The sequence below is a fragment of the Phaethon aethereus genome (genome assembly GCF_964289735.1).
Source record: "Phaethon aethereus genome assembly, chromosome: Z".
NCBI lineage: Eukaryota > Metazoa > Chordata > Aves > Phaethontiformes > Phaethontidae > Phaethon > Phaethon aethereus.
In genome coordinates this window covers 51,934,093-51,959,771 of record NC_138577.1, presented here as the reverse complement: position 1 = coordinate 51,959,771, position 25,679 = coordinate 51,934,093, and the positions used below count along the sequence as shown (strand labels likewise).

At 41.5% G+C, this 25,679-nt stretch overlaps 1 protein-coding gene across 1 annotated transcript in view; it reads left to right on the top strand.

The window, feature by feature from the left end:
* The window catches only part of ROR2 (receptor tyrosine kinase like orphan receptor 2), a gene marked incomplete at its 3' end in the record, with an annotated part of 153,332 nt that overhangs the window by 115,841 nt on the left and 11,812 nt on the right, over positions 1–25,679 (top strand). The window contains exons 3-4 of the mRNA XM_082012950.1: positions 941–1,228; positions 2,269–2,299. Of these exons, the coding sequence (XP_081869076.1) occupies positions 941–1,228; positions 2,269–2,299 (319 nt within the window). The remainder of the gene's footprint in view (positions 1–940; positions 1,229–2,268; positions 2,300–25,679) is intronic.

Sequence of the window (25,679 nt, the reverse complement as noted above, 5' to 3'; positions counted from 1 at the left end):
ACCAAATTAAGTAAAAAAATAATAACCTACAGAAGTTTTGATTGTCAAGTTTTTACAGTGTTCTTCCATCAATTATTTCTTTTTTTTTATCACTTGAGATCATCAATACAGCATACGTGCTTCTTGACGAGCCCTTTGCTTTCAACAAACTACAAATTAGTGCTTTTAGTTTCCATTTATAAAACTAAACCTATGAATCCTAATTAGTCAATATCTGTACAGACCTTTTGTTGTCCAATTTAGCACTGTTTTAGGACTTGATGTGAAAAATGGCAGTCTATAATCAATTTAAAAGTGCCCTTTGTATCACAACTTCTGCAATTACAACATCCTTTCTTTAAATTGACTGTGAGAAGTACCATCTTTAAAATTAAATTGTAAGATAAGCCTGTGAAGATCGGGCACATCTTAAGATTTTCTTGTCAGATGAGTATCTGGCAAGTCAAAGTAATATCTAAAAGTAACTTTTCCAGTTTTAGTTATTTTTAAGACAAACATATGACCATGTAAGAACATTATGTGGTAAAATTATAATGATATTCTAACATGGTTACAACTGTGATTACTCTCTTATGGATTAAGGGTGTATTTTTCTGTTATAGCACTAACCATTTCCCAGGAAACATAGAAACTAACCACAAAATGTCAGTATTGCTTCAGAATAGGTGACCAGAGAGGGAGTTAGGATTGTAATGGTATTAATTCATGCTTCTAATCTGCATACTTACCTGCAGACAGACATGAAGTCAATCATGAAAGACAAATTGGAGTGTGATACTATGGTGTGCCTAGGACAGTGAATTGCATTTTTTTTTTTAGTGTATGCTTGAAAGAAAACTTGAGACTGTTTCCAAGAGCATGTCTTAAAAATGTGCCCTTGGGCAGTCTTTTATTTTAACCCAAGTGAAGTTTGATCTTTTCTGGCCTTTTACCCTCTTAGGTTACTTTCTGACCTTTTTGGAACCAGTAAACAATATCACTGTAGTCCAGGGACAAACAGCAATCCTCCACTGCAAGGTAGCAGGAAATCCATCTCCAAATGTCAGATGGCTAAAAAACGATGCTCCAGTGGTTCAGGAGCCAAGACGGATCATCATCAGAAAAACAGATTATGGTTCGCGTCTGAGAATCCAGGATCTGGATACTACGGACACGGGATACTACCAGTGCGTGGCTTCGAATGGGATGAAGACGATAACTGCAACAGGAGTGTTGTTTGTAAGGCTTGGTGAGTTTCTGGCTTTTATAATTACTCAGACTGCTTTATAGACTAGGTATGAGTTTTCACAATAGCATAATGAGAAATGAATTTGATGTTTTAAGAAGAATTCTCAACACAAAAGGAAATTAATAAAGCCATTGCCTGGGGCCTCTCCCCCAGTGCAGAACTTCTTGGTTGAACTCGATACCCGTTTACTGCTAATAAAAGAAAGTAAATACAGATGGAAAGGTCTGTGAATACATAGTGAAGAAAAAGTTTTAAACAAGTGCCAGTATGAAGTGCAAAAAGGTAACATTTCATTGCCTGGAGTTGTAAAAAAAACTGAGGAGAAGAATGAGAATCGGTTTTCTACATGATGTTCAAAGTGCTGGGCCCATCCTTGTGAAATACCGCATCTGTACTGCTGTGTGAAGCCTGGCCTCAAATTCTGCCCTCTGACAGCTGAAGGTAACACCACACCTTTCAAGAGGTACTTACACTGCATTTTGGAGACTTAATCATCCAGCCTGGAAGGCAAGCTTTTATTTAATTTGCTTCTGAAGGAATGGGAAAAAAACTCCAGAGATATTTTCCTAAAATTTCTGATTTTGTAATGAAAATAGCTAACTCCACGGTTTAGCTGTAGTGATTCATTAAATGTTGGGTATTGGACCTTGTTCCCACTGTGACAAAGGTTAAGAGCATGCCCTGCTAATACCATAAACTCTGATAGTACGGCTCAAGTGGGGCTTATTAAGAGGTAAGTGTTGTGTCAAGATAACACATTGTCTTTTTAACAGCCTGCGTTTTTATGGCAGGAGGTATTTTCTAACAAAAATTAAGTCCACTCAAGTTGCTGCCTGAGCAGACAGTAAATTCATGTGATTTTTATTTGTGGCTTTGAAAATAGCAATGCATAATTATGTGCAGGAATGCAGAGGGTTTTGTTTGAGTCTTGAGACAAACCTTCCATAAAGAGAGTTGCCTTTAGATTGCTGTTGACTTTTTTAATGCTGTTGTCCTTGAGCCAAACTTGCCAGCAATGTTTGTTTGTTTTATGTTTACAGGTCCAACAAACAGCCCAAATCACAACCTTCAGTAAGTATTTTTTGGAAAATTACTTAATGCAGTCTGACCAATTTTGTTCTGTAAGAATTTAGTTCATAAACACAGTAAGCACTGCTTGCAACCACAGTGTGCTTGCTAAAAATACCTAATTTGATCAAAAACTCAGAACGGATGAAATTTTTTCAGACAGGGACAGCATTGTGTTACAGTGGGTTTTGGTTTGATCAAATTTTCTTAAGCAACGTCTGCTTGCTTATTTCATATTTTGGACAAGCAAAATACCACAGAGTCATGACGTTTGAACAGTAATTGTTTACAGGGCAAGTATGGGCTGGAAGAGTGGTTAAAAATGAATGGGTAAAATGCTTAGGTTGCTGCGGTTGTAAATTTACCCACATTATATTATTATAACTTGAAAAGTCAGATAAAACAAGACTAGAATCCTGTCTTTGGGTAGCTAGGTAAAAAACCTGTGTTTGTTAGTGTCATTTTGACTTTGGTGGTGATTTGGTGATTTTTGTTAGCTGCCAGTCATGAGGACGAAAATAGATCAGTTCTGTTTCATCATCGTTACTTCATGTGTTAGTTTTAATTTAATACTCTATATTGTATAATTTCTTGAAATAGATACTGCAGTTGATCAACTAATGGAGTGAGGAGTGCAATCTGAGGCCTTTTTATGTGTTAGTGGCATAAAATTAGTGTTGGTGATGGATGAATTAAAAATAAAGAGTAAAAGCAAATTTGTAAAGACACACGGACGCTTTTCAGAAGTACATTATTGTTCAGTGTTTGTGATCTCTGAACTCCCAATGGCTTGAGTGGAAACACTTCAGATAACTATAGTGGGTTGTCCACTAACCCATCCATGTTCATATTTTTCTTACAATTGATTGCTAACTATTGAAGATTAAAAACAGCTGTTGATGACAGAGTGCAAAAACATGTAATCATTTTTATAACCACTGAAATCCTAATTGAGATCTTACAGCACTTTAGAAAACTGTTGTGCACCTGTTCTGTGAAGGAGAGAAATAGTGAGATACCAGGAAGCTGTCTGATCTTTTATGGGATCAGAAGGCAAAGACTGGTACAAGAGACAGCAAACTGAACTATGCATAATAAAGCACTGAACTGAAGTTCAAAGAACAGTTCTCAACTGCAGCTGAAGAGTAGCAATCTCAGAGCACAAGATGGAAAGCTGGGAACCAAGTTTTACATTGATTCACTTTTTGTTATTGAGCAAATAATTAATCTTATATCTTTTGATTTCCCTAGTATTTCCGAAACTCTTCTCCTGTACTGAGCATTAACTTATTAATATTTTATAAGTATCAACAAAAATAAAAAAAAATCAACTGATAAAGTGAAAAACAATTACCATGTGCCACATATTTCTTAATCATATCCCCCCTGCAAATAGAAGTAAATTAAGGTTCCCGAGCCATCTTTCTTTCTTGTTTTGCCTAGGGTTTGAATGCTTGACTATTCAACCTTTGCTGGTTTTGAACTCTAAGTTAAAATAAAGAAAGAGATAAGACACACAAAAAAATCCTGTCATTTGGATTATGACGCCTCTAAATCAGTCTTGGACTAAAGGTATTGGTGGTGGACCTGGAAGCAGTAGTGTGCCATCATTTTTTTGGACCTGCCATTAAAAGGTGAAGTGAAGAGTATGCTGCTGGTGGATTTTTTTTTTTTTAATATTCAGTAGATTGAAGAGAAAGCTGAAACTTGAGGAAAAAAATGCTCAGGTCAAAGGCCTAGTGAGAAGTTGTGAGGGACTTCTCATATGAGGTCCAGGAGCTTTTAGGAATTACAGATCTTTGCCTTCTTGCATGCCTGCTCCTGTTCAGTTTTTTTCCTCTTTCTTACTTAACCAGGTTTTGACTACCTTTCCAAAGTTCCTATCCTTCCTTTTGGTGCTGTCTTTCTTTTTTTTTTCTCTTCTTATGCCTCACAATTTTTCCCATGTTCCTTTGCTCCATGCTTCCTACCTAGTCCTTCAAGTAAAAAGCCATAATTTGGCAGTATTATCTTTTTCTTTTCAGGAACTGATTATGATTTTTTTTACAGAATATTTTGTATAAAATCATGCAGGTTAATTTGTAAGCCAGAAAAGAGGAAAGGGGAAAAAGGCGAAAGAAATACCCAACTGCTTGGAAGGAGCCCGCGTGGAACAAAGGACTCTTTCTGTTTGCTGGCTGCAGAGCACAGTCTCGTGTTGAGCCACCTGAGAACTGTTTCTCCTGGCATTAATGCTTCCAAAGAGAAGTGCTTCAGTGGAAGCAGTGAAATCTAAAACCATTGTAACTTGGTTTAAGACTATACCTAATGAATTATTAAGGGATAAAAAACATTACCTATGTAGATAACATCTAGCAAGGTATTTTTATGCAGTCCATGTGTTCTGCTGTAGATTTCTACAAATTATGTACAATTAAAGATTGCCAGAGATCAAATGTGCATTATGCAGTCAGACTTGCCAGTGCAAAAAAGGGCCCTGACCATCAAGTATTGAGGCTGAGACATCTCCATGAAAATCTCAAAGTAAAAATTTTTCAGCCAAGTACATAGTCTTAACCTCATGTGGATTTTTTTGAGAGCGTGGAGCAGTCTTTATTTTCTGTGAAGGTTCGTATCTATAAAATTTTCTAGGGTGTTTTCTGTAGAAATGGAAAAATACAATCTATCCAAACTACTTATTCGTCAAAACTATTAAAATTATTGAAAGTATTAATAGCTAGTACAAATTACTTCCCAAGGAAAAAAATCAAAACACAGTAAGTAAGCTTTGCTGTCCAAAAGGCTGTGCTACTAGAGGATTGTTCTTCTAGAGGACAAGCCAGCAGGTTGAATCCTTTCTCTCCATGCATAATGCTATTACCTTTTGTATCATTAACATTATTGGCTTTTGCCCTTCTAAAGAGAGACATCCTGTCCACTCAGAAAGGTAAGAGTATGTGGAAATAGAATAAATGGGTAGCAAATAGTGGAGAATGTTTTTATAGCATGATTGAAAATTAAGCAATGGATGTTAACCTCTCAGAGTCTAAGAGTAGAAGGGCAGAAGCAGTTGCCTTCCCTTCTAGAGGGATAACGTCATTCTAAAAGACTACGTATTTTCTAGTCTAATGTATTTTTCTCTTGAATTGAACAGTTGGATTGTTTTGAATTCCAAATTCCTGTTTTGAAGCTGTTTAGATTTCTCATTAAGGCTGTGAGTCTAGTGATGCCACCTTGAAGGAAACTTGGGATGGAAGATATCTGATAGTTTGTTGGCTCTAGGGCTTCTGGAAAATCTGACGAGGCTTTAGCAGAAGTGAGGAAGGCATAACAGAATACGGGAAGAAAGAAGTAGCTATAAACTCAGGCTTTGCCAAGTGTAGGTGAACAGAACTGGCTCTGTTGCCAGTGCTGCACATTTCCCCACATGACCTTTCTGCAGTCTGCTCAGGGTGCCAGGAGGTGAATGTTTCCTTCCAGAGCCCTGTGCAGGGGAACTAGGCTTTCTAAGAAACCTTGAGAAGTCCCTGTTTTATTGAACTCTAAGATCAGTTCTGAGTTTGCAGTCACTGATGCCTGTATGCTAGACCCTCAAAAGAAGAAATAGGTGGGAAGAAACACTGTCATCAGGTAGAAATTATCGTTACTTTGGGGAGGAGTTTTTGAGATATTAATAATTCAGAATAAATTTGGATGCTCTCATGCCTTATTTTCTTCAGGTAGTTTAGGACAACAGTAAAAATTTTAAGATTCAGTCCATTGAAGAAAAGTGATGAAGCAGTTGTAGTTGAGAAAAAAACAGTTCTTTCAAACAATGGAAAACAGAATGACTTTAAAAACTAGTAATGCATCTGAGTTAAAACTCTGGTGAAGAACCCTGAGTCTGGGGTGGGCAATTTATTCTCTGTGGGTCTGCATATCCCATGGCTTTTATCATATAGCCAAAGCGTATCTCTGCTGTGATCCCAAAGGAGACCTTCTGCATGATGTCATGGGCACTCATACAGCTTTATGATGGGGCCAAGTATGTTCTCATCATGTGACAAATCTCCACATAATTATAAGGGGGAAAAGGCAATATGGGGCCTTGGGAAAGAGGGTGGAAAGGACTGGGTCATCAGAGCAGTTTACCCCGAGGCCACCTCCCGGTCCATGGCTGGGGTCTTCCAGGTAAAAGACAGTAGCTGTGGGAGCAAATAGTTTTGGATCTGTCTGGCAAACAAAAAGGGAGAATACTTTTGTTACTGTCACACAGCAACACCACTCGTATCTTCCTCCTTTCCTCAGGTGGCGTGGCAAATACTCTTTAGTCTCAGTGCAGTTCAGCCACTGACAACAACGTTTTAATCTTGTAAATTATACAAGATTGTCTTAAAATTCACATAAACAGATGTTTCTATAACCAATACAACGTTGTCTGAACTCAGATGTTACAGTGTTTATTCAGGCCCATGGGGACCAGGTGTTCATCAATGGGCCTCCTCCAGAGTGATGTGCATGCCTTTTGTTGGTTGAGATGACCGTATTTGAAGTATATATATTTTTCTAAGGTATTTGTGGTAACATGTTGAAGTTACAGAATAAGCGCATACTCTGTGTTCTGGTTTCCCATTTTAATTGAGGAAGAGGATGAATTTTGTGATTAAAACAACTGGATTGTAATTTTAGAGGTCTGGATTCAATTTCTGGCTGTGCTCCTGTCTCCATGTGTGATTGCAGCAAGTTGTTTAACCTTTGTCTCTCCAAGTTTTGCACATCAAATGGGGATGGCCTATCTTGGGGATTTTTTGCCTTCCTCCATTATGGGATCAGATCGCTTCAAAAGGTTTAGGGTACATTCTCTCCCCATAAAGCATGGACTGCTATTCCTGTTTTACGAATGAGGAACTGAGGCATAGATTATCTCAGGCTGGTCTATATTAAACAGCATGTGTTTGCCTTGGCGGATTTCCTGGCTCCCTGACAATCCAATTTGGGGATCTGTCTGGAACATGCTGCAATTCCCTTCTAGCCCCTGTGCGTCGGTTTCCTTTTTTCTTTCAAGGTTGGGGGGGAGGCTGTATTTCACCCTGGTGCAGGGTTGGGGCTCCTTTCAGGGAATTTTGATCCACAGTCTCAGATCTGCTTCTGGGTCCATCAGTTTAAATGTCCTTTGACAGCCACTCAGGCTGAGACAGGAAGTTTGTAGAAGAAGGAGGGAACTGAAGGCAAGGCTGCACTAAACCATTTTACGTACTCTTTTCTCTCTTACCTGTTTTAGATTGTTTTTATTATAGCTATGTAGGATACAGCGTAGTACGGCTTATAAGTATGCCATATCACAAATAATATATAACTAAAAATTATGCTCTGATCTGTCCAGAGCTGTGGAGTACACTCAGAAGAAGCTGACTCTGTCTTTTCATGGAAACTGCAAACTTTTAATCTTAATCTTACTTTTGTGTTTCAAGAAATAGAATTTTTTTCATTAGAACCCCAGAATATGTGTAATTCAACGCAGAGTGAAAGAGCAGTGGAGGTACTGGTTTGGGTTGCTTTGCACTACAACAGATCCCAGATTCTTCCCACACACTGTTATTTCTTAAGCTTTAATCTTCAACTTCAGTCTTTTGTACTCACTGGTAAATAAATGATCAATGAGCTCATGCATTCGATATTATTTAGTGATAGAACTAGAAATTCAATATATGCTTACAAAATTGACTAATTTTAAAAGCCAGGTGTATATTGAAACTAATGTGCATAGCATCTTGGAGTAAACACAAGTGTCTGTATTCCTGCAGCTTGTTATGTGGGGAAACTCTTGCAAGCAGTAGTTATTTTCTTTCCTTCAAAGGAAGGTAGGAACACAGGAAAAAAGCTGACAGGGAGTATAGAAAAAAGATAATAGTTTGTTTCAATCTGTTATGCTCACTAATACATGTTGTTCAGAAAACCCCAAAACCCAAAGGGTAGCCAAGCATATGCAAAGGTTATTAAAACTAGACCTTAAGGAAAGCTTTACCTTCTTTGTGCTACGGTCTAAATAAAATGCCCCTGAGATTTATGGGGTAATGCAGCTACTTGGTTTACTGAGAGCGCCTGGTTGCAAAAACAAGAAAGCAGCCATATAGGACTTGGGCAAGCTTTCCAAATACCTTAGGAAGAAGAAGCAATTAGTTACATTTCTGTCTACTCTTAGAGTTAAGCTAACTTAAGGTTAAATGTGAGGGAGCACCTTCACACTCGTGATTAGTAGTACTGTCAAGATACTTGCAAACGGAATGGATGAAGGAGCATAAAGAATGTAATGCTTACCACTTTGCATTTATATCTGGGGCTACAGCATGCAGTACACCAAAGCACACAAACACTTTATTTCCTAAGAGTTCTGCTTTCCAAAACCAAGAAATTTAGCTTGTAGGTGAAAATTAAAGGAAGTTGATGGTTTCTGTAGGGGAGAATTTACCCACAGCCTGTGTGCTGGGAGAGCCTGCTTCTTACTCTGCAGAGTGCTGGTTAGGTTTTTGATAGCCAGCAGACTATTATATCAGACAAGCTGTAAGGTGCAACTCTGAGATGTGTAATGTATGGCAAAGAGTCAAATATAGCTCTGACTTCATAAATACGTGACTCCAATATACCCTCTTCCAGCAATTTTCAATCAGCAGCAGGTGCTTAGGTTTGGGCAGTGCAGAGAAACAGTTTGTATTAAACTACCAAAGAAGTTGCAAGCAGAATAAGACATTTGTTAATCCATTTAAGGATATATGTAAATTGCTATTCAAAGTAGTAACGGCCCTTGGGCTTTTGGCAAGTAGCTACTGCAGCTGTTGGACATCCCTGATATAACCAGTGATCTTTAGTTTGTTTTGACTTCACTTCCTCCCTCTCTCCCTTCCTCCCCTTCTCTCCTTCGTTCAGTAGCTTAAATGGCTTTCAAAGTATTTACTGTATGTCCTACAAAAGACAATTATATGTCCCTGAGACTTCCTGTCAGCATTTGATGCCACATAGAGTTTAATTAGAGTTCCTTAGGATGCTGAATAGCCTCTAAGTGCATACAAGGAAAGGATGAATGCTGTAGTTACACGCAAAGATAAAGGAACACTATTCTAATGAAAAGTAGGTAATTTAACAAAATGAGATAATGTTGTAACAACACACCATAAATCCTTCTTTCAATTTTTATAGCTTTATGGTTAATTTTTCCCTACTTTTGCATTATTTTGTTCTCCATCTCACTTTGAAAGAACCGAACAAACTATAGATGTAACTAATTTAGTGTACTTGAGAAAAGGTGAAACAGATGGTACAAACCTATAAAATTTGAACATTTCTATTCAAAATTAAATAACATTAAAAGTCATAGAAGGCATTGTTTCAAAAAAAAAAGAAGAAAAAATGTACTAAGCAAATCTGCTCCTTTAAATTGGTATAGCTCTGTTAAGTCTAAATTCTTAAGTATTTGAGATAAAAGTTGCAGAAGCATGTCTCAGCAGCAGTCTCTCTCATGCTGCTCAAAAAGGACAATCATAAGTGTCCCATTTCTATTTTTTTTTTCAATCAACGTTTCAATCAGGACCCCTCAGTGTTAACATCCCACCCCTCCCGGCAAGAAAGCAAAACAGGGCGAGGATAGCAACGCCACCTGCACTCTTAGTAACACTGAGACTCGTTCCGTTGTTTTCATGTGTTTCTTTTATTTGGTTAATTGGATGTTGAGGGCTGGGAGCCCTGGTGGGCCGGTGATTCCCCCAGCTGATGGCCCAGTCCTGGCTTGGCCATCCCCCGAAGCACCGTGCAGGGTCACCGCTGCGGTGCTGGCCTCTTGTTGGCTGGCGAGTCCTCGGAGCTGCCGGTCCTTCTCTTTGGGGGTCGCCGTGGCCCCCCAGGGGAGCGATCAGTGCCCCGGCTGGAAGTGGAGGGCCCAGGCACAGCCTCCCCTGGCTCTGCCTGAGGCTCTTCTTGCTCCATGGGGACGGCAATGGGCGCAGAGGGGTGACTGCCAGGACCCGCTCCAACAGCAGCGGATGAGGTGCTGGGGATCTCATCGGCGCTGGGTCTCTCAGGGCTGCCGGAGGGGGCTGGGCCGGGGGCGGGAGACCCTCCTCGGGAGGCAGCAGGGCCAGGGGCACCAGCAGGGCCGCCCTCCCGCCCCGCCGCAGCACGGGCATCCTGCCGGCCCAGCAGACGTTGGGCCTCTCTGCTGCACCTTCGCACGGCGACACGGATAAGCTGTTCCACAAATGTCACCGTGCTGTTATCGAGGTAGGGGCTCAGCAGCAAGACCAGCAGCTCTGGATCCGTCCCATAGTTCATCAGGATGTCCATGATGGCGTCCTCCGTCATGGTTACCTGAAAGGCCCCGTTGCCAAATATCTGCCTCAGCCTCTGTTGGACCCAGGGCTGCAGGCTCTGGAGGAGTGTTGGGTAGTTTTGGAAAAGTATCGCCCAGCTCTCGGGCCGGAGACCGCCCACAAGACGGCTGGGAGCCTCTTCAGCATCCCATGGGTCGGGTGCTCCAGGACGATGGAGGTCGTGGGCAGCTGGGTGTCTGGGAGCTGCTTCTGCCTGGCGGACGACGACTGGTGGTGTCTCGGGTGGTGAGATGACATGCTCCACGTAGTCGTCGTCCGCCCGCACCGAGTGCAAGATGGAGAGGATCTCCCTCTTGCAGAGGGGGCACTCGGCCTTGGTCTCAGCCCACCGCAGGATGCACGGGTAGCAGAAGCGGTGCAGGCACGGCATGACAAAGCTGGCCTCCTCCCAGCTGTCCAGGCAGATGGGGCAGCGGTCCTCCAGCTCCCTGGCCATGCTCTGCAGGTGCTGCGGTGGGCTGCGGGGAGCTGGGGATGTCGAGCGGCTCCCTCTCCCCGGCGCTGCAGCAGCGGGTGTCGCGCTAGAAAAGGAAAAGAGGCCACAGTCGCTGGCTGCCTGGGGAGGGCTTGAAGACATGGCCGGAGCCCTGAAGAAGGAAAGCCTCCCAGCCCACCACCCGCAGGGTGACGCGTCCCCTCCCAGCTCACCTCTGCTGCTGCGAGCGTGCCGCCTGGCTGCCCCGGCTGCCTGAACCTGCCAGGGCCGGGGAAAATCCTCTGAGGGCTCTGGGGTCGGGCACGGAGAGCTGCAACACACAACTCCGCGAGCACGACACCAGCACCAAAGGCCTCGCTCAACACTCCAAACCGCACGAACTCGCTCGGATGGAGTCTGGGCACGAGCCGGCTGCGTGAGACAAGGGGTGCGGTTATAAGGAGCGAGGGACACCGGGTCACAATCCATCGCTCAGGGACATCACAGTCCATCGCTAGGTGACATCACAGTCCGTCGCTTGGAGACGTCCCAGTCCATGCCATGGTGACAACGGAACCCATCGCCTGGGGACTCGGTGACAGCAGAACCCATCGCTCAGGGATGCCACAATCCGTTGCTTGGTGATGTTACTATGGGCCACCCTCACCCATGGCACTTGCCCTGGCAGCGCTACATCCCCAGCACACAGCGCCTGGGGTTACCGCAGCACGACTGCCCTCTCCATGCCCCAGCTCTTGTCCTGTGCTCGGCATCGCTCTTTCACGCCAGTCCCGCAGGCCTTGTCCGTGTCTTCCCCAGGCCCCGTCAGGTCGCTCTGGCCGGGGCAGGTGTCTCCAGGCACATACAGCGAGAGGGTTCACTCGGTAACACTTCGTGCCTCCCTGGGAGGCTGCAGGACAAAGTCCCACAGGCTCTCCCCACACCCCAGCCCTGCTCGCCAGCCCTCTGGGCTCCCCCGTTTCCTCCCATGGGGCATGAGCGGCAGCACTTGGCTCGCTCTGGCGGATCTTCTCCCATCTTTCTCCCCTAGCCAGAAAGCACAAGGATGATCTCCTGTGCTCAGCACCTCATCCGGGCACCATACTCTGTGGGGTCCCAGAGACAGGCTGACAAACCAGAGGGGCTCAGGGGAGGCAAGGTGGCTCTGTGGGGCTGAGGCTGGGGCTGGTTCAGCATGGAGCAGAGAAGGCATCGAGGCACCTCACAGCACACCCAGGTGCCTGTGGGGAAGGCATCAAGGGGATGGGGACAGGCTCTTCCCAGCTGTGGGAAGGTGAGAGACAGTGGCATCTCCTGAAACTAGATAAGGGTGGACATAAGGAAGAAAAACCAAAATCCCTGTGAGGATCATGAAGCACTGGAGTGGTTGGCCCAGAGAGCTGGTGGCATCCCTGAGCCTGAAGGTCTTCAAGACCGGAGCAGCCACCACCCAGAGCACAACTGTCGCAAGCCTGTGAAGGGGTGCTCGCTGAAGGCCTGGAAGGGAAAGCTTCCACAAGGTTTCGCCTTTCTGGTTTAATTTGGTTCAGGAGCTTTCATAAAGTTTTATTTAGGGTAGAGTAGAATAGTTGCAGTTGGAAGGGACCTACAGTGATCATCTAGTCCAACTGCCTGATTATTCTATGGTTGACCAAGGGTTAAAGCCCATTATTAAGGGCGTTGTCCAAATGCCTCATTTTAAGCACTGACAGACATGGGGCATTGACCACCTCTCTTAGGGAGCCTGTTCCAGTGCTTGAGCACCCTCTTGGTAAAGATGTGGTTCCTAATGTATAGTCTGAACCTCCCCTGATACTGCTTTGAGACATTTCCATACATCCTGTCACGGTATCCCAGGGAGAAGAGATCAGCACCTCCCTCCCCGCCTGCCCTCTGCAGGAGGCTGCAGAGAGCAATGCAGTCACCCCTCAGGCTCCTTCTCTCCAAACTAGACAAACACATAGTCCTCAGCCGCTCCTCATAGGACCTGACTTCCAGCCCTTCCACCATCTTTGTTGCCCTCCTTTGGATGCATTAAAGTACCTTAACATCCTTTTTAAATCGTGGGGCCCATAACTGAAAGGAGTACTCAAGGTGAGGCTGCACCAGTGCTGAATACAACAGGACAATCTTGACTGGCTGGTGATACTGTGTTTGATGCACCCCAGGATGCAGTTTGACCTCTTGGCTGCCAGGGCACACTGCTGTATGACAGTGTGCTTGGCATCAACCGTCACCCCCAGATCCCTTTCTGCAGGGCTGCTTTCCAGGCCCTCCTCTCCCAAATTATACTTGTGTCTGGCTTTCCTCCATCCCAGGTGCAGAAGCTATCATTTGTTTTTGTTAAATTTTGTGCCATCGATGATTGTGCAATGCTCCAGTCTATCTACATCCCTCTGTAGGGCCTCTTCTCGACAGAGTCAGCAGCACCTCCCAGTTTAGTATCATCAGCAAACTTACCAAGTGTGCATTCAACTCCTGCTTCCAGATCATTGATAAAAATACTGAACAGAATTGGCCCTGGACTTGACTCCTGAGGAACATGCTGGTGCCTGGCTGCCAGCCAGATGTAACCCCATTGACTACATCCCCTTGAACCCTGCTTGTTCCGCCGGTTCTGCAGCCAGTGCCTTGTATACCTCCCCAAGGAACACATGCAATGTTACCTCAATCTCCAAAATAGAAAGTCTGCCTTTGCTCCGAAGTAGGAAGAGCCTGTCTCAGCAGTAAGCAGTATAAGAAAATACTGTTTCACACAGGAACAAATCTTCTGTGCTTTCAACAGGAGCGCAGAATGTCTACTTTTTTCTGTAATATGTTACAGTTTATTACATAAAATCAGAGAATCATTAGGTAGAAAAAGACCCTTAAGATCATCAGGTACAACTGTAAAATGTTACTTGCTACACAAAAACATATTCTTAACTGTAAGACCTGCTAAATTACACAGGAGTATGAAACTTAGAACAAAGGCATGCTTGTGAGTGCACTGTGTTAACAAAGCTAAAACTGTAGCTGCTTTTTGACTCTGAGCTGCTGTGGTGATATTCTGCATTTATTGATGGTAGCTGCAAGGTAGCATGTTCATACTGTTTTTGGTAATTAATGTGGAAAAGACCACCTCAGTGGATAATGAAGTTTAGCTGCATATTTTTTAATTTCAGCATTAGATTGGGAAGAGAGAAAAGCAAAAATGTATTACAAAATCAATAGTACCAAGACTCAGGCACTCCAGCAAGAATGTGCAATGGGTGATCACTGTACTTTTAAATTTTCCATCATTCAGACTAACAGATATATCGGTATATACAGGATCTTAGTATAAACATTTTTCAATTTTTTTTGCAGCATTAAAAACTAAATGCTGAAATGCTAAACTTTGAGAAGCATTTGATTTCCTAATTGTGTTTTCACATGTTTTGATTCATGAAGAGTTTATGAATGTTAAGCCAAATTAAATTAATTTATGGAGCTGTTGGTGCTGCTACAATTGCTACTCACAGCCTATCAAGCTAATAACGTTTGCCTAGCATCATGTGTGTGGCGCCTGAAAATAAATTATAACTCCAACTTTGGAATGTGAGCTATTTTGCTTTGCCTGAGGTACAATGCAGTGGCCACTGTTATATTGTGGGAAGATTTAAATGAAAAAATGTGACGTTCAGCCATTAATTGGTTATACATATGGAAAAATAAGAAGTGAGGCGCCTTTGGAAATGAGGTCTGATAAATATTCAGTAAGTGGTTTTAAGTCCAAAGGAAGAAAAGTAAGGGGAAATTATCAGCTGTGATCACATGAGGGCTGGATGGATACCCAGGCCTACCAGCAGGTTTAGGTGATTCGAGGTGCAGTGCCCCCAGTCCCAACAAAGGGTAGCTACAGAGCCAAAGGTTCTTCCAGTGGCTGAAGTAGAAGAGTGTCTGTTTATTTTTAATCCTTGAGAACTCCAGAGGCTTTGATTGAAACTGGCATAGAATTTCCTGTGCAGAAGAAGCTAATTTTCCTAATTCGGAAAAAATCAACAATGCTATTATGTGGAATTATGATGACACACCAGAATGATTTCATGAGTTGTGGATTCCTTAGCCATACCACCCAGACCTCGGTCGCTGACCGAGCCAGCCAGCAAGTGGATAGGGCTAATTATAGACTGTCTTCAGTACAGACCAGGCCAGAAGAGGAGACACATTACTTACCTATTGACAGAAAGAAATGGTGAGACACAAAAAATACTATGTTTTTCTCCAGAGTTTGGAGGACCATGTGCTCTCCTGGTCGTAGCCCCTTTATGCATGCCTGACCTGCCTCTTTGTCCCACTTTGATAGCCCCTGTCCTCCTGGGCTCTCAGCAAACTCCTCATACCATTGCCTCAATTAACCTTTGGCACTAGCCCTGACAAGGGTGCCAGGCAGTTTTATTTTCTCGCACACTTCTGCAAAGCTTGCTGTAGATGGGGTATTTGGAGAATGTATCAGCTACATTCTAGCAGGCTGGGCTGAGAACATGAAGATGGAAATGACGTAAAGGCTGTACAAATTTGGATATTGTTTCATGGGAACAGCAAAAGTTATGTTCCAGCAAGTCTCAGGTGTCTGCTTAATAGCAAGGGAACACGATAGCATCATAATCAAATGGCAGCTCCTTTTCCTGGTAGTGGTTTTGTTTTGGGTTCTAATTTTTTTTTTCCCTAAAGAGAAAAATGGTGATTTTCTCTGTCCTAATTTTTTAAAACACCTGAACCATTTCTTCTGAAGAAAACAAACAAACAAACAAAAAAAATTTGCTTTGGATTGTGGAAAATTTCAGCTCAAGTAAACTCTACAAAGTTAAGAGCAGCTATGAAGACAGCCTATGACATTGGGAAGTATTCACAAACTGTAACTTTCTGCAACCTTGCCTTGAATAAGTAGTTCAAATTGTATCCATAGAAAGTAGCAGCAAAGCTTAGATATTTTTGCTTAGATATTTTTAAAGAAGTAATTTAGTTGATGCAGGGGTTTTCTGATAAATGGAATATGCTAATTTTTCCTTAAGACTGGAAAAATTACTGTGGCACTGACACTTCAGTAGTATATGGTTATAAATTGTTGATGTTTCTGTAGTTTTAATAAAAATATTCTGGAAAGACTTTGAATATAAACACTTGCATGGACATAGAATTGTGTAACCAATTTACAGGTAGTACTATGGTAATTTCTGGCTGTTTTACAAAGCTCTCTGCTATTAGATGTATAATCTCTGTGTGAGCTGAAATGGAAAAGCTACCTTTGTTATGTTAAAAAAAAAAAGAAGAAAGAATTAAAAAATGATACCAGTGCAATTATTTTTACTTTTTTATTTGCTCAGATACTTTCATAAATGATCACATTTTTAGTGGCATGGGCAGTTAAAACATTTTTAATTCTGAGACAATTTTTAATTAATAATGGTTTTTAACCTTTTTTTTTTACAAAAATGTCTTAACTTTTTAACCTTTATAGTAGTAAAGCTAGGAAGCACTTTGCAGAATACTTATGTTCCCCATCATTGACATCCCATCAAGAAAAAATCCAAAATGGAAAGCTTAAGGCACTTCCATGGGATTTTGTTTTTTGTTTTAAATTATTCCTTTGACTTTCTTGTAACCCCCTTCTCTTTGGATTTATATAACTGGCTATTTTTGAGCATACTTTCTTAGTCTTCCTTTCTCTCAAGACTTTCTACCTCCTACCTGTCCTCCTGCACACATAAAAAATTCCATCAACAGATTTTAATGAAATGAACAATAATAGAGAATTTCTCTTTCTGCATAAAATCTGCCTATGTAGGTAAATCACAATGCTTGAATATCTACCTGAAAATGTAAAGGCTTTTTTTAAAAAAAAAAATAAATACTATGTCATGCTTATCCCTGGTGTCTCTATGGAGTGGGGTGAGGGTTGTGCTGGGCAAGGCTGGAGCAGCCCAGTTGGGAGGTGTGAGAGGGGACACCTATCCCCAAACTGGCCCTTGGTGAGGCCACGTATTCCTCCCTCCCTCCCTCCTATGGCACCACAGCCATCAAAGCTGCCCTTCACTCCTTCTTTCTCCCCTCCATCCCCCTGGACGGCCAACATGACCTCTTAGCTCTGCCTTCTCTGTCGCACCCCTCCCTTGTCATAGCACAGCAGCCCAGGTGGAGACCGCCGTGCCCGGCACTGACCCCAAGGCACTGGCAGCCCCACTGCTGAAAGCCCTCCCTGGGTTGCCCGGCATGCCCCCTACCCATTTTATTGCTACCTGGATATGGCAGCAATTATAATGACATTTGCAGCTGGGGGACTCTTCCAAGACCTTTTTGGAGCTGACCTGTGTGTCCTCACTCAGGTTGGCATGGCAGGAGGAGGAAGGATAAAAGCGAAAAAGAATTTTGTTTTCCTCCAGCAGTGGGGGGAATAGGGAGCTGCTTGTTAGAGGCTCTTCAGAGGGCTTGTTGGCCCTGCTGTTTTTCCTTGGAGATGTCAGAGGGAGACAATTAATCAGATGGTTGTAACACAGAGTGGGAGAACTTGCCTTAAAAAAAAGGGGTGGGGAGGGAGACGGATCATAATTTCTTTGCTGAGCGAGAAGCTGGAATGCTGCGTGGCCAGGTCTGTGTTCCCATATGTTGAAATCAGTTTTCTGAAGTGGGTTTTTTTTTTTTTTCCCAATTCTTCAGTAAGCCTGGTTGTAACAGAGATGTTTCTGTTAAAAGTATCTGACACTCAGCAAAACAGACCTGCAGCCTTCCTGGGATTGCCAGCTGACTCCTCTGATTTCAAGATTCATCCCAACATGCTGGCACCTATGAAAGCAGAGGGAGAATTGACAAAAATGTCGTTTGAGTAGATTGAAAGAGAGAGTTTGTAGGTTGAAGTAATATTAGATCATCTGTTTGAAGTTACATGTGTTAATCGGAGGATTATGGCTGGTTATACCTCCAGAGACAATCCTCTGTTCCTTGCAGAAATTCACGATGTAGATGTCCTTGTTTAGCTTTGTCTCTTTGACTGCTTGACCCAGGTTACTGTAGTAAGAGCTGTGCTGCCACCCATGTCTATATTTCTGTGTGTGATTACTGTACTTGGGAACAGCAACAGCTTTTGGTACACTTCCCTAGATATGTAAAGCAATAATAAGTATGTGAATGCCTGTGATACCGACAAACCACAGCAGCATGTAGTGTTACCTAATGAGCATCCTGCCAGAGTTTTGTATGTTCAGTTCTTTCCTAAGTCTTTGCTAGTGAGGGCTGTGTGTTTTTCTTGTCATAGGAGTGATGGAGGATGATTCTGTGAAAGCAAGGAAAGCAATACCATTTTCCATTGATTTTATCCACCTAAATAATTGAAAGTGGTATCTTTTAGCAAGGACATAGCTCAGCTAGGAGTCCTGACACTGACTTAAGGCAATGCCTACTGGGGAGGACAATTTAGTTCATGATTCAATGAAGGCATATGCTTAAACACTATTATGTCCTCCCTCTTTCCTGCATTTAAATGCTTTTTAAATACCTTGCATTAAAAACATCCTCCGTTCATGGTAACATTGGAATATATGTTTAAAACTTTGACTATGTTTTAGAGACAGATTTTGGAGCCTGAGTTTTCTGTATCTGTATCTTTAAAGATACAGAATTTATAATCCATTGTGGAAATAATTGCAGTGGGCTAAAAATAAGGTGGTTGTTCACAAGTTGCTGTTTGACAAATAACTTACTTTTCTCTAGTTTGTCACAACCATTTGCAGCTGTGTTTTTACTAGTGACATTTCGATGAATTGCTTTATCTATTACCTGCCTTAAAATGGCGTCTCAAATCCTATGGTTAACATTAACAAATTCATCATTTGGTAGAATCAGTAGAATAAAGATCAACTGTTGTTTTTCATTGATCTTGGACATTGAATCTGGAGTTTCAGTTCACAATGTACTTTTTAAGGAACTAGCAGATAAACATGCAAATCAAACACAGTACAACTGCTCTGTTCAGTACGTGTGATTTTAAGTACATTTTTTAGGAATTCTGTTCTGTGCTACTTTTCAGATAAAAAGCACAAAAATAAATGCAGTTTGTTTATGTTTATCAAAGTTGTATGCCAGATGTAAGGGAATCTTGCTTTTGGGGTCTGTTGTTACACTCAGTGAGCATCTGGTAGCAAAATTTATGGGCCATATCCCTGGTGAGTGTAAATTGTCATAGGTCCATTGACTTCAACTGAGCTATGACTATTTACACAAATTCCTCTGCCTGTTAGTTTTTGACTTTTTAACACTAGACTCCCCTTCTTTATACTATTTGTTACATTCCTTTAGTGTATGGGAAAAGTTTTTGCATCCCTCTTGTATTATAATGAAGTATGTCTTTGAGGTGTTAACTACTTTGATGGGTATTTTCTGATATCCCAGGAGTGTTGATCTTTAGACGCAGGTGAAGATGTGCAAACAAATGATTTTATGTGCCGGAAAGGTGGGTTATTTACACATAAACCTTTGGTCAGAGAAGGAAACTGTTTGTTCAGAGCATGGAAACAGGTAGGGCCGGAAACCCGTGCCCTTCTCCCATGACATGGACACAGGGTGCCTCCAACCAGGCAGGGCCCTGATGCAGCAGTGAAGTTGTCCCTGCCATCCTTCTTGGCTTCAGCAGGCAGGACACAGATGTGCAGGTGTGGGTTTTTTGGTGTTTTATGGTTTGTGTTGGTTTTGTTTGTTTGTGGTGGTTTGTTTTTTTTTTTAGGTTTCCCTGTACACCCGGGTTTTCAAAACTTTGCTAAAACCTCCAACCCATTTGTGCGTGTTACTGAATTTCTGCTCTGTATGGGCAGAAGTTACAGGAGATGTCAGGAGCACCTGGCATTAGCCCAGCCCTTCTCAATGGATGAATAATAATAGTTCAGGCAATGCTGGTTTTGAAAAATCACATTCTTCTCCTCCATCAAATGTTTATACCCTAGTCCTGTTGTCTTGAATGTCAGTAGTAAAACTTCCATTGATCTGTGCACAACAGGAGGCCTACAAGGAGCAATTTTATAGCCTATTGTAACTATTTAAAAGCCAACACTCTTGAAAAATTTTAGTTCATGGCAAAACAAGAAATTGAGTCTTTTATTTGGTATTTTCCCTGAAACGTAAATATATAAACCTGACTGGAAAGTACCAAGTATTTTTCTACAGTAACATCAATATAAATTCACTATGTTTTTGACAGGAGGCAAATTTTATAGATGTGATAAGGCATACGAAAAGGGCAGTATGCTTCTCTCAGATCTTCTCTGTGACCTGTTCCGGTGGGAGGGAGTGGATATTTGGAGATGTGGGCTCATTTTAGCCATCGAAAAGTGATCCCCTTGTGAGCTGAGTTTGCTCCTCTGCACTATGATATGATACATGTCAAGAGTAAGGGTGACAAATTACAAGGGCTGTAGTGCCGGGTATAAGAGGTCCTGATTTTGAGATGCAGTATAAACAAACCATAAATACATATGTATATTAAAAACAGAAATTACTTTTTTACTGCAGCCCTTTATAATGCCCTTCCCACAAGTTAGTGATCTGCCTCTTTTTGATTAAACAGAAATCGTTTATTCCTTTAATTCTTTGTTTTGCAGGTCATTTAGCTTGTGTGCTTTGTGTTTATGAAGTAGCCATACACGGACTAAGTAAACTCATAATCTGAAATATGATGCCTGTCCTTTTCCTTCTGATCTTACTGTTGATTATAATTGTCCTTTTTACATGGCTTCTGCCATCAGTTTTCAAGCTGTCGCTATGAAAAACTCTGAGACTTTCCCACAAAATAATGACCATATACCAAATGGTTTATTTCTGTACCCATAGCAAATAGGATGACATAAATAATTTGTCCTTCCCATCGCCTGTCACCAACTAACTGTATTTTTCTGTGCATTTTCTCTTGCTTTGCCACTCCACTTGTAATGGAATATGAGGGAAAGCCCTAATAGCATCTCTTAGTATTTAACAGTTTATAATTAAAAGTTGTTTAGTTCCTGGACAGTATGAAAGAGGGTCAAACTTTAGGATTGTTGTGGGAAAAATTATAGGAAATTTTAATGACACTGTTTTCTTGTGCGAAACTGCTGTAACAGAGTTTCTACTATCTTTGTAAAAACTAACCTCTGGGATATCCTGTTATGTTCTATGAATTGGCTTAGTATTGTTTACTTTGGTGAAGTATAAGCTGAGGATGTATTCCTCCAAATAACTTCTAAATTTATTATTTGATTATGTTAAAATAAATTGTTCTCAAATTATAGTTTTAAGTAACATTTTTGTTCATTTTATTACAAGGGTAGGTTGGTAGGTTATTATTAAATTAATTGGGTTTTTTAATGTATTCAGTCAAAAAAGTTTTTCTTTCTGAGTTTTCTGGAGGATTTCCGAGTTTCTTTTTACGGCTGATGCACAGTGTTGCATCTCTTCTATTTTCAGAAAAATGGATTTAACTTACAAGTCTCTGTTGTCTTTGTAAGTTAAGTTTACGGGATGCAATCAGAAAAAAGGTATCTTACTAGCAGATAAATATCTAGTACCTCTCAACTCTGGTTTCAGAATTCCCTTTATGAACCCTTCCTAAAGGGTCTTCATGTGTTTTTTCTATTTTTCAGCAAAACCACTAAGTCTGCACTCATTGTGTTTTCAAGGGCACCAAATACATACTGAAAGCTCTTCATAGACTTTCATAGATGAGACATACTCACAGACTTAGGTGCTTCACAAGGTGATTTTAGTATTGAACAGAGTTTCCACGGTTGCCTTTTATCTGCTGGGTCTTTTTTGTTTCCTGTGCCCTCCGGACTCTTCAGCTGTGACAGTTGCATACAATAGATTGTGTTACATAGATATCATATAGTGTATTGTGCCCAGATGTGTTCTTTCAGTATTTCATATTTTCTGTTAAGAAAAGCTTCTTTGCTTCCTAGGTATTTTCTTTTGTAGTCTTTTGTTCAGTGTTCTTTCTGTGTCACATGTGAAATTAAAGTAATGCTTAATGTGAGGGTGGGAGTGGCAATGTTCAGTACGTTTTTGCATCGCATGCAGTACACCTAGAAATTTCTCCATATACTAGAGGAGATAGCCACCTTATGGAAATCTTGCATGACCTCCATCTAGAGAGATTCCTATTCATGCATGCTGGGTTTTATTGTTATTCAGAGGCACCCGATTCTTCCAGTGCTTCCTTTATAGACCCAGATGTCCCTGGGAGTTATGGTTTCTGTCAGTGGGAGGAGATTCAACTGGCACTGTACCACTGAACCTGCATCTTTCTTCTACATTGCTTGTTTGGTTAATTCCCCATTTCATACAGACTTCTTCTGCCCACAACCCTGAAGGCCGACTGTGTTTAATCAGGTGGTGCAGTGCATGTGTGATAAGGAATTTGTAAATGTCAAGGAATTTGTAAATGTCTTATCAATACTTGGTTCTTCAAGATGTTTCCACACCTGGTAAGCCTGGTCAATCTTAGACATACCCCACGTTATACATAAAAGTAGTATCAATGTTTTGGTTTTGTTTGTGCATGCCCAAAATAAAAGGTTCTCCTGCTTTAGCTTTAAGTTAGAAAGGCTAGTTCTTAACTTTATTGTTCTGGCAGAAGATCACCTTATGGGCCTGGAAAACTAATGACATTCATCCTAAGAAATGGAAGTTGGAGTTTTAGGAATAGAGAGTCTGTTTAGTCAGAGTCTTTATAATTTTATTTTTAAATCCAAACGCTGGTCAACCATCTGACAAGTAGTTGGGAGGAGCATTCTCTCGGTAGGAGAATATACCTTACCACCACTCTAATTGAGTGCTGAGAAAATTAATGATCCAGGGGCGCTGTCTTTGAGACTGCCCTACAGCAAGGTGAAGAAAGAAGGCCAACATTTAGGATGTTCCTGACTCTGTTTTGGAAAAAAAAAAGTTATATAAAAATGTAAGAAAATCACTAGTAAGAAAAGGTAATGCCATCTTGAAACAGTCAGAAAGAAATAATAAGAAAAAGTACCTATGGTGGTTAGCTTGGAAGATTTTTGCAAGTAGAACAAATTGAACTCTTCTGGATTCCTCTTGTGGAGTCAGATTTCTGCTTTTACCAGGGTTCTTGATCAGAGGAGACTTTACAGCTCAAGCAGCAGGAAATTGAAGAGTCTGTATTTCTGCCTATTTTCAGCAGCTTTTAACTCTTTCTCTGATCAGCAGATGAATTGCTGGCATATGGTTTGGAGCACGAATCAAAGCCACACGTGGTTCCAAAGACTTCTGTTTGAACTGAGCGTGATGCCGCTCCTGCGCTGGTTTATCAGATTCCCCCCAACTTGCTTTTTGCTGCGGATGTTTTGCCATGTGCTAAGCCTGCGTGTAGCTGGGGGAAAGACTAATCTGTAAGGAGACTCTTAAGTGCTGCCAATTCGGCAGCTTTGTTGAAATCAACTATTTTCCTGAGAAGACTAAGGTGATTCTGTCCCTTCGATCACTAGTTCTAGTCAAACTGTATATGCCTGACCTGACAAAGATGCATGTAGAATAACAGCCCAGCCTCTGTCAGAGTATCTGACATCAGGTTACTGTTTACTTTTGCTTGCATCCATGGTAATGGTCATATCCAGTTTAGTTTAATCAGCAGTTGACTGTAACATGGGAGGGGGGAGCATATGGGTGTATATATATTATCTAGGCTGTATTTAGAAGTTCTTGACAGAAATAAATAAACCGAGCTAAGTAAGAGATCACACTGCTTTTGTCACCAAACCCATGTTGTTTGGAGTGCTGTTTTTTATAGATCTTTTTTTTTTTTTCATGCTGGCAAGAGAGCCCTGCACTGAGAGTTGAAGTGTGAGGTACTGTTTCAGTTAGATACATTGCAGACTTGCTCTGCAGGATAGGGGTATGAATTTACTCTTGAGAAGGAGGTCAAATAGGGGTTTCTTATTCATTTAGCTCCTTATGGGAATTGCTCACTTCCTACTGAGGTGGTCAAGGATCATAAAACAGGCACAGACAAAATGCTTTGATATTTTTGTCCCTTCAGACATGATGCAATTGTTGCAAAATTAGTGGTTTTGTTAGGAGAGTGAAAGAATTTCACTGCAGGAATTAATTGGTCCTGAAAGACTCCTCCTTTACTTCATCCACCATAATCAAAAACTTACAAATCTTTGTGGAAGCAGAACTTGTTTCTTTATGAATGTCTAATGTTGCTTTATGAATATTTAACAGTGATACTGTGATAGGAAATAAAGGCCACATCTGGACAAGAACTGCGTGAGACGCTTCATGTCACCATGGTTTATCTAGCAGCTGTGTGATGGGTTGGGTCCTGTTAAGTCATTGTCTTTCTGGGAGGAAAGGGAGAGATGCTGCTCGAGTGGTGATAGTTGGTTCCAGCTTTTGGCTACACGGTACAGACAGTCCTGCCCAACCTTTCACTACCAAAGAGTTTATACTTTAAGAAATAGTGGTAACGTTTGCCTGAAGAGATGAGCTTTATCAGGGAGACACAGCAGAGGAAAATTAAAAGAGGTTCCCAAGGCAGAATAAGATATTGGAAACAATGGGCTGCGCTTGGCTCTGCGTAGGTGTCGGCTGATGAGTTCGTCATGGCTAGCTGTTGTCAGGCAGCAGGTTTTGGTGCTGATCTGGCCCAGATGAAGTTACGTGGTTTTACATGTATTCACTGATGGTTTTGTCCTGCTCATGTGGGCAGGCTAAGGAAGCATGAAGGTATTTGTACGGGAAGTGGAAACATGGGTGACCAAAACAGGTACTGATATCCAATGATAATAAAGTACAAAGTGCAGAAGAATATTGAAGTAATACTGCAAAAATAGCTGATACAGGAGGGGTACTTCAGACTTTCGAACTGACTGTTTAGTTACAAAAGCTGATTAAGCTTTTGGGTGTTCTAGGGTTACTCTAGAGTCATGGTTTTCTAGAGTATGTTTTATACTTTTTTTTAATGCAGTGAGTGACATAATGTGAATCCATCAGGCTAGTGAATCCTAGCAAAGAGGCTGTGCCATGCCAGGGGAAACACATGGCATACGGGATATAACTCTGAGAGCTCTCTCACTCTGAAGCCCCTTTTCAGTGCTCAGACAGTTACGCTCTACAGAACAGTTTTGTATTATTTACTGGGGCTTTGGGATGATGTGTTGAACCACTGAGCCTTTAAGCTAGTGCTTTTATGCCAAAATATTTATATTAATTTAAGGGAGTAAAATTTGGCCTCAAACCTCATTGAATTGAAAAATGTATTAAAATACATGTTGAAAGGGGAATTTGGCATTGACTCTGACTAGAGAAAAGAGGAAAAGATGTTAAAACCTTGATTACTTTTTGTTCTGTTTACCTAATCCAGAGTTCAAAATTATTCTGTGTTTTAATTAAAGCTTGGCAAGGTCTCTTCTGCTGTTCACTACGGGAAATGAAGAAAGGGAGAGAGAGGTGGGAGAAGAGAACCAACTGTTTGCCTAATTGTACTGGGTGCAGCTAGATGCCAAAAATGCATGGGGACATATAACAAGATCTATGTTGCTGTCTCAGTCTAACAGCTTTTTAATAGATTCATCTGTCAAATCCTATTACTATTACCGTATGATTTAAAAATTAATCTTGGGGTTTGGTT